Below are 8,900 nucleotides of genomic sequence, written 5' to 3'. Positions count from 1 at the left end.
GGGTGGGGCGTGCGCTGGTCTTGCTCGGTGAAGCCGGGGAGTCCTGGAGGGAGGGACGGCCGGGGTGGCGGGAGGAAAGGGTGGGGTCGAGCGGGGCGCCCAGGGCTCCGTGGAAGAGCGCAGCGGCCCCAGCCTGAGCTGCTGATTCATCAGGTGTCTGTGTCAACGCCTCCCAGGCGCGGGGTCCTCGGCTGGCTAGGGGGAGGAAGCGGCACGTGGGGGTGGGGGTGGCTGGGAAGACCCTGCCCGCTCCGGCTTCGCTCCGTCACACGCTTGCCAGAGCCCAGAAGGAGACTTGCTGAGTCATCAGCATGAGGTCACTCGATGCTCGTCCTGATGCCTGGGGGGATTAGAGCTAGGGGCCTGAGAGGCCGGGAAACAGGGGTAAGAGAGAAACCGTGGGGAGTGAGAAGGGGCCAGGCCCTGGGCTGGGGCGCCTGCTTAAGTTTGGGCTGATGTGGGAGTTTAGGGTAGGGTGGGTGCGGAGTAAATGGAGAGGTCGCGGTGCAGGTTATCCCGGGGTAGAGGGTGAAGCCCCTGGCCTGTTCATCCCCTCCCAGGCAGGCTCTTCTCAGGCTGCTGGTCCCTGACCCGCCTCTGGGACAGCTCCCCAAACTGGGAAATAGTTCTGAGTGAGAAGAGGGGAGGAGCTTAGGGGGGCCGTGCTTGCGGGCTGGGAAGTAGGCTTTCCCTATGACTGGTCTGTTTGGCCAGGCTGGGAAGTCTCCCGGTGGGAAGAGGCCGAGGCAGTGGGTGAAGGAGGGATGCCTGTACTAGAGTCCTGGGTGACAGTGGACAGGGCAGAGGGCGAGTAGGCGCAGCTCTACCAGGAAATTGCAAATGAGAGGAGGCAGCAGGACTTAGACTCTGATCAGGGGAGCGAGGTGTCTGGTGACCAGGCTGTGGCTCTCTTCGCAGCCTGGCCTTGGGGTCCGGGTTGAGGCTGCGGGTGGTGGTAACTTTGAGGGCGCCCAGCAGGTGGACTGGTGTGGATGGCATGGGTTGAAGAATCCCAATCACCCCAAAGTTGTTCCACTTGAGGTTGGGGTGCAGTATTGTGCAGGTTAGCAAAGAACGTGGCCCTGATGGGTGTCAGGCCAGGTGGTAGGGACTCCTGGGGAGTGACAGCCTCAGGGTGGTGTGGCTTGAGCCACTTTTCCTGGGTGTATGAATGGTTCCTGGTCTTCAGGGGTGGGGGAGTGTTTCGTCTAGACCAGAGCTGACCATTCTTGCCCATGCGTTCATGGCTAGGTAAGGCTGACCTTGTAGTTTGTCCTCAGGCATTCCCTGCCGCTGCCCTCTCCCCCATCCCTGAGCTTATAGATGCCAGATGTCTTAACACTTCAGCTGATCTTTTGGCTGGAATTTTATGCCCCAGGAAAATGCAGATTCCTGGAGGGATTTTTTTTCAGATCTTCTCAGCTACTTATGCTTTGGTGGAAATTAAGTTTTAGACTTTTTTCAGAGGGCTTCTGGAGGAGGTGGGTCTAAAGGGCAGGGTGGGAGTGTAGCGGGCTAGGTGGGGGCTCCAGAGTGACCAAGGCCACACCTGCCTTGGCTTGGGAGGTTTGGCCACTGGGGTTTGCAGGACAGGAGAAGGAACAGGGGCGGGCTGGCCTCTTGTCTACTGTCCATGCCCTGGAGTTTGGGCCCAGGGGAAGGGGATGGAGTTCTTTCCCCTTTCCGGCTGGCTCTCACCTTGAGTGGGTGGCCCTGAGTACCTTGGTGGATCAGTGCTCTTGGGACCACCCATGCCTTCTCCACAAGATGTGCTCAGCCTCAGGGGGAGCAGAGGCGGGAGGAGGGCTGAGGGTTCTTGATCTAGTCTCTGGGATCCCCTCCCTCTGGTTTCTAGAGGTGCCCTGAGCCATCAATCCTAGCCCATGCCCAAAAGCTGTCTCTGTCCCATCAGTGTGTGTCCCCAGGTAGTGGAGACAAGGCCAGGAGGCTGGAAGCGTGGGCTGTGCTGAGACCCACCCCTCCCCCACCCGAGCACAAGCACACCTTTGATTAGGAGGCGATTGGCTTCACTTGTGCTGAGTTCAGGGCTTCTGTGGAGGGTGAAATCTGCCGAGGAGGCACTTTTCAGCTCCCAGCCGCCACGCTCGGCACTTTTCTGTGTGATCTCTTCAGGAAGTCACCGTGTGCTCAGCATTCATGGGGTGGAGGGAGGATGGCGGGTGGGAAAAGCTGGTGCCAAGGCTTTTCCTTTGGACTGACAGTGGCAGGACCAGTGCAGTGACGCTGGACCTGGACCTGAGGTTGGGGGAGCTCCTCCAGCTCTGCCTTGAGGACTTGACTCCCGGGGTAGGCGTGGGGCCCTGAGGACCTTCTGGCCTCCAGCTCCTCTGCCCCATCCTCTGCTCTGGAAGAACATTGGGGCCGGAGCCTCGGGGCATGGCTGTGGGGAGGCGTCTCTGGCCCCCTTGCCTGCAGCCTGGCATCCTGATGCAGGGCTGGGTGAGGAGGGGTCTCTACCCTGAGTGAGTGTTTGCCTCCACCTCCCCAGCCATACTTTAGTGACCTGATAGGGCTGAGAAGACCCCGCAGCCCCAAATTGCCTGAGTGCTTGTAGCTTCTCCAGGAGGGCACCACAGTGCTTGTTAGGCCTCCATTTACCTCCCTGCATCTAACCTGGAAGGTCATGGAGGGAGTTGGGGGGGCAGAGGGGGTCCAGCTGAGCCAGGAATCCCAGGACTAGGTGGGTAAAAATGTCCTTGGCAGGGCTGCGGAAAAGAGGACCAAGTGGGTGGGAGGGGGGCCTCTGGTTTTTGTTCCTTGCCCTGTGGGTGCGGACCCTGAGCAGGGAGCCAGAGAGTAGTCAGTGGCCAGAGAGGGCTGAGCAGGCCGCTGGGGGTCGATTGTGGGCACTCTTGTGAAATACCTTGGATGGGGTGGGGCAGAGTACAAAAGGCTGCAACCCAAAGCCACAGGATGGTTACTCCATCAGCAGCAGAGGTGGACGGAGAGGGCCAAGGGGCCTGGGGCCGGCTTCTCCGGCTGGAGTGTCCGCCACCAGTAGGCTTGGGGAACTCCCACCAGTGTTAAAGACAGAGTCAGAGCTGGTTGGACAGCTCCGTTTGCTGCTCTTCAAAGTGAGCAGTCTGGGAGAATTGGCGCTCTCCTGCATCCTCTCCTCTGCCCGAGTCCCCAGTGGGGACGCCCAGTGAGCCTTCATGGGAGCAGGGCTTTGCCGCAGGCCAGCTTAGGGGAGGTAGAGCCCTAGAGTACACACTCACAGGGACGCTGGCCCTGGCCCTCACCTGCCGTTGGCCAGGCTGGCCTTCGTTGCCCCAGCAGCTTGCTGCTGCCCGTCCCCTGGAGCTGTGTTGGCTGGCGGCCTTGGGGAGTGCCAGGCTGGTGAGAGAGCGGGAGCGATGTGCTGAGTCAGCATGACTCGCCAGGAACAGCCGTGCTCTGGGGCGCACTGGGGTTATTTTTAAAGCTCCCGGCTTCCTTCTAGGCTGGCCCCTCCCTCATCCTTCTAATCTCTCCCCTGGCCCCTTTTCTTGCCTCTGCCTCCCTAATAGCCCTTCAGTTCCCCTTCCCCCATCAGACCCTCCTGGTCTCCCACCTGGTTCCCTAGGGGCAGGGGGACAAGGAGCAGCCCAGCTTGGGAGAGGCGAGGCTGAAGGGCGGTCCTTGAGGCCAGGTATCAGGGGAATGGGCGGGCAAGGGGTGAGGCTGGGGACTGGGTGCCTTCCCCTGAGTGGGCAGAGGGTGTAAGGGGGCTCAGGGCTCTGTGTGGACTGGGTAGGGGAAGGGTCTCCAGGGTCCTGACCTACGCTCCCTGTCTCACAGAGTGCCTGTTGCTGTGCCCTCGGGTTATGACGACCCCCAATAAAGGAAACAAGGCCTTGAAGGTGAGCAGATAGGGTGGGCAGTGTCTCAGGGCTGGGGTGGCACAGGGGCAGACTACCCCCACTTGGCCTGTGACCTCGTGCGCTATGCCCTCCCCAGGTGAAGCGGGAGCCGGGAGAGAATGGCACCAGCCTGACAGATGAGGAGCTGGTGACCATGTCAGTGCGGGAGCTGAACCAGCACCTGCGGGGCCTGTCCAAGGAGGAGATCATCCAGCTGAAGCAGCGCCGGCGCACGCTCAAGAACCGCGGCTATGCCGCCAGCTGCCGCGTGAAGCGGGTGACCCAGAAGGAGGAGCTGGAGAAGCAGAAGGCAGAGCTGCAGCAGGAGGTGGAGAAGCTGGCCTCGGAGAACGCCAGCATGAAGCTGGAGCTCGATGCCCTGCGCTCCAAGTACGAGGCCCTGCAGAACTTCGCCAGGACCGTGGCCCGAAGCCCTGTGGCGCCAGCTCGGGGTCCCCTTGCTGCTGGCTTGGGGCCCCTCGTCCCCGGCAAGGTGGCCGCCACCAGCGTCATCACGATAGTAAAGTCCAAGACGGACGCCCGGTCGTAGGGATGCGCTTGCCCAGGCGGGTCTGCAAGGGGCCAGTAGGCGCATGGCAAATTCAGCAGCCCTGTCCCCTTCTCCCTCTCTCCTCTTTCTCCTCTTCTCTTCTTTTCCTCCTCTCCTACCTCCTCCCTTCCCTGCAAAGCACAACCTGCACCCCAGGGGCGCCGGGCTGAGCCCCTTTGATCTCGTCGTTGTCATCGTGTGTTTTGTACGTTGGGATTGGTCAGTTTGGTGGTGACGTGGGGTCGCCCCTGCCCCCTTTGTCCCACGAGCAGGTGGGCTTGGAGTCCAGAGTCGGCCTGTGGGAGTGGACAGAGAGAAGGATTGACCGGGTGCTCTGGGGCACATGTGTCCCTGAGCAGGGAGGGCTGCAGGGCAGGAGAGAGGCTGTTCTCCTTGCAGAATGGCCCACAGGCTCTGACAGCTGCCAGGCTAGCGGGAGGCTGGGCAGTTCACTCTCAGCTCGGCCTGCAGGCATAGACAGGCACTGCTCTGCAGAGTAGGCTGTCCCTGAGGGCCCTGGACAGGCGGGCCACTGGTCTGGCGCTGGGGGGGGATGGGGTGTCGTGTGGCTGTGGGCCGGGGGCCTTGGCACTCACACCTGACGTGTTGCACTGAACAAGACCAAATCACTGGTTGTGAGCGTACGTGAAGGGTGTGTCCAGTGTCCTACGATGGGTCCCGTGTCACTGTTTACATGACCTATTTGTGTGGTTACATAGCCCTTTATTTAAAAGAGAGAAGTTCCTTTTACGAAGTTATTAAATTATATGTTTAAAAGCTAAAGAAAAAAAAGCTGCAGAGTATTTATAAAACTGTCTTTTTAAAAAAAAAAAGCGAGAACATTTGACCGTATAAACAGAAAAGGGAAGAAAGTATAATAGAAACTTTGCTACTTTAAAAAAAGAAAAAAAATCCTTTCTTGTAAACTTACAGACAAGTCTTTGTGGCTGTTGAAGTTTAGTTTTTATATACACAGAGTTATCAGACGTTATTTATAAAACTTAGTTAAAAAAAAGACAAAAAAAAAGCCAAGCCGTGAGCGACCAGAAGGCGCGTCCTGACGTCCTCTTTGCTATCTCTTTTGCAATCGTACCGAAAGTGACTTACTCCTTCGCCCTTCCTGCTCCGTCTCTTGCCGGTGCCGTGGTGTTGTCTGTGCCTGGTGAGGTCTTGTGCAGCGTCCCGTGCTGGTGCTTCTGGTGACCTTTGACCTGTGGGTGTCACTTCTTGTGTCTGTTCTCCCGTGTTTGTTTTTTGGATTTGGTTGTGGTTTTGCTTCTGCTGGCTTGTCAGGCCTGGGCTGTAGTGCCAGGCTGCGCCTGCTCCAGTGGAGCTTGGGGTGTCTGTGCCTCCAGCCCAGCCTCTTCTGCTTTGGCGCCCACCCCGAGCCCCCGGGGGGTCAGATGCAGGGCTCTGCCACACCCCTCTGCTGACCCTTGGTTTCGCATGTGTGTCTCAGGCTTGGGCTGATCCAGTGGCAGGGTAGGTGAAACTGGGGGTCATCCTGGGCCCTCCTCCCGCCCCCTCACTACTTCCTTGCCCACCATCTCTGGCCCTGGGTGGGGGCTTGCAGGGACCACAAGGAGTCACTGTGGGTGCCCGCCAGGCCAGGGCCAAGCTGCCCCCGACTGTCTTCCTTCTGGCCTCCAGTCAATGTGTTTGGGCTCCAGCCACCAATCTGGGGTTTGTTCCGGTGGATTTTGTGTGGGCCTCAGCAGGGGAACCCCAGGGGCCCGCAGCCCACTCATCCCAGAACTGTTTCCATGCTGCGGGACGGTGCTTCCCAGGCAGAACCAGGTGGTTTCGGGGCCCACCTGGGGCAGCCCCTTCTCCTTGCCTGAGGGCCTGGGGGTCTCCACCAGTGCCAGACAAGGGCTACGGTCTCCAGGGCCAGGTCCTGTCCCCCCTCTCCCCCTGAACATGCTGGCAGCTCTTGGCTATGGGCCTTCTTTCAACTCCCTTTGGGGTCTGTGTCTTCCAGGGATCCACTGCTTGGCTTGTGGAGGTGCTTCCCCGGGGCTGAGCCCACCTCCCTGTCCTGGCCACTCAGTGAGGCAGCCAAGTCTCCCAGACTTGGCTCAGGCAGCTGCTCGTAGGCATGTGATGGGGCTGCCTGTGGTGCCCGCTCCCCAAGAGGCTACTGCCCTGGCTCTGGCCGTGTGGGGCTTGGCTACTCCTTGGAGTTGCTGGTTGGCTTCTCTGGGGGTCCTGAACCCCTGAAAAGGCACAGACAAGTGAGCTAATGAAAAGAAAAACAATGCGGCCAGGCAGGGTTTAACCTTGTGGACAGCAGAATCTTCATCCCAGAGTTTACAGTGTGCCTGTGGGATAGGAGGGGGGATGTGCTGTCAACTTCTGTTGTCTTGATGGGCTGATCTTGGCCCTAGATATTCAGAGACATTCCTGGCTGTACCCAGGTTGGCCTGCAATGGAGATTTTGACCATTGACTCTGAATCACTTAGTGGCTTCCTTTGCCTCCCTGCAGTCTGGCTTTGTCTACCTAAGGTCCAGACGAGAGTAGTTGATGTTTCTTGTAGCAGCAAGTTGGAATCACATCATAAGAATCCCTAAAGAGAGATCATGCCCTGTCCTGGACAGGGGGAGGGACAGGCTCCCCATGTCCAAGTACGGTTCCCACTTTTATCCTGGCTGGGAGGTGGTCCTCCATCTCTGTGCACCCCTGCCATGCTGTAGACCTAGAGAGAGGAGGGTTTGAGGGTGAGCATGTGCTGAACAGAAATTGCAGGTCCTTGGTTTCATTTACAGACGCTTCTGGAGTTAGTGAAGCTATACTTCCTTTCGAGGTTTTTGGATTTGGAGCAACTGTTCCTTGGGTCTGGGGGAGCATCCTGCTCCCATCAAGCCAGTCTCTCTGGGGCTGCTGTGCCCCTTCTCCCCTTCACTTTGGTTATTGACAGTAGATCCTGTGTCCACATGTGACCGTTTGGCGTCTTTCTGATTCTCGTTAATTCGTTTTTCCTACTGTGAGCGTGTTGTGTTCTCTCTCCTCAACTTTTTGACACAGCGAATTGAGGGCTTTGGCCGAGGCCAAGTCTCCCAAACTTGTCCGCTAAGTAAACCATAATGTGCACCTTCCTTCACACCTTGCCCTTGCCCACATTCTCCCTATCCCAACACGGACACTCAGATTTCAGAGGAGAACCCTTTGAGAACAGGTCAGCTCCTTCCCAGAGTATGGCCCCAGGGAGCCCTCCCCATGGCTCTTGGCTGCTGCTCCAGGTGGCACTGCGTTTGCGCAGGTGAGAAGTTGTGGCTGCTTTGTGGTGTGCTGGTTTGTGCCGGGTGCCAGGCCTCCCTGGAGGCTTTTCTACTCTTGGTCCAGGCTTCAGGTCTGGGCATAACCCTGATTAGCAGCAGCAGCCTTGATGGTCGGTGGCTGGGCCCACAGCTCTGATGAGCTGCAGCCTGCTTTGGGATGGGGTGGTCGAGCCCCATCTTGTCCCTGTGACTTCCCTCTCTGGGGTGGCCGGTTGGCCAAAGCTTCCGTCCACAGCTGGGAAGCCACAGCCTGCAACACTGTTTCCGCTCTAGGATCTTTTAAGTTACTTTTTTAGGCTGTGGTTTGGTGAAAGGAACCAACACATTAACGATTTTTTTCCCCAGAAGCCACTGAATAATTCTTGCTGGCCGGTTTTCGCCTTCCTTTTGGCTGTCTGGTTTTGAAGCAGATGGGAAGAGGCAGGGGTGTGCCCTCGAGACTGATGGCTTGTCCTGCTCTGGCCTGTGTGTCCTGAGCATGTGCTGTACCTGTTGGACCAGTCGCACACATTTCCACCCCACTCTGCAGCAGCAGCCTTGGTACGTGGGTGTCCCTTCAGTCTGAGCTAGAGTGTAGGAGAGCTTGTCCCCGATGACCTGTGAAGGGGGACCCCTCTAACAGCCTCATGTCCCAGCCCCACCCTTCCCCACATCCCCTCAATCTGAAGCCTTTAACCAAACGGGAGTGGGTACAGAAAGCCTTCTCCTGGCATCTTAGGGCAGCAGGACAAGGGCTGTCCAGTGTGTCCAGCTCTGCTGCTCTCCTGGCGCTGAGAGGTGGGCGGAGCAGAGTTGATCAGACCCTGCCTGCCCTGCCTAGGGCTGAAGACAGGAGGTGGGGTGGGTACGCTGGGATCTGCCGGGGTGGGCGGGGGTTGTTGAAGATCCAGGTGGGGAGGGGCCCCACTGGAGCACTCTGGCTGACCTGGGTGGCGTCGGCCTCGCGCCCTCCCTACCCTGTGCAGTATTTATTGCTAAATTATTGTCCAGGAGGGGCGGCACTGGGCCGGGCCCCGGGTATTTATTGCTGTACATAGTGTATGTTTGTGATATATAAGGTTTTCTTTATTTTGTATATGATCAATAAACACCTTTTAAAGAGACTGGCAGGTGCTTCCTTGGGGCGACGCAAGGGCGGGGCGGAAGGGCGGGGCGGGCCTCGCGCGCATGTGTCGGCGCGCGGCCTGCCGGGAGGCGGAAGCGGAAG

General features: G+C 58.5%; 1 protein-coding gene across 2 annotated transcripts; it reads left to right on the top strand.

Moving 5' to 3' along the window:
* Positions 1 to 143: 143 nt before the first annotated feature.
* On the top strand, positions 144 to 5,420 carry MAFG (MAF bZIP transcription factor G). Of its 2 annotated transcripts, none has more exons than XM_024761046.1 (3): positions 144 to 316; positions 3,802 to 3,863; positions 3,961 to 5,420. In XM_024761046.1, the coding sequence occupies exons 2-3, from the start codon at positions 3,828 to 3,830 to the stop codon at positions 4,411 to 4,413; spliced, it is 489 nt and encodes a 162-aa protein (XP_024616814.1). In that variant the 5' UTR covers positions 144 to 316; positions 3,802 to 3,827; the 3' UTR covers positions 4,414 to 5,420. The 2 variants fall into 2 exon arrangements, with proteins under 2 accessions (XP_024616814.1, XP_024616813.1); XM_024761045.1 differs by lacking the exon at positions 144 to 316 and adding an exon at positions 2,838 to 3,652.
* The last annotated feature ends 3,480 nt before the right edge of the window (positions 5,421 to 8,900 follow it).

Source organism: Neophocaena asiaeorientalis, unplaced genomic scaffold (genome assembly GCF_003031525.2).
Source record: "Neophocaena asiaeorientalis asiaeorientalis breed wild unplaced genomic scaffold, Neophocaena_asiaeorientalis_V1.1 scaffold30, whole genome shotgun sequence".
Classification (NCBI taxonomy): domain Eukaryota; kingdom Metazoa; phylum Chordata; class Mammalia; order Artiodactyla; family Phocoenidae; genus Neophocaena; species Neophocaena asiaeorientalis.
This window is presented reverse-complemented; position numbering and strand designations above follow the sequence as displayed.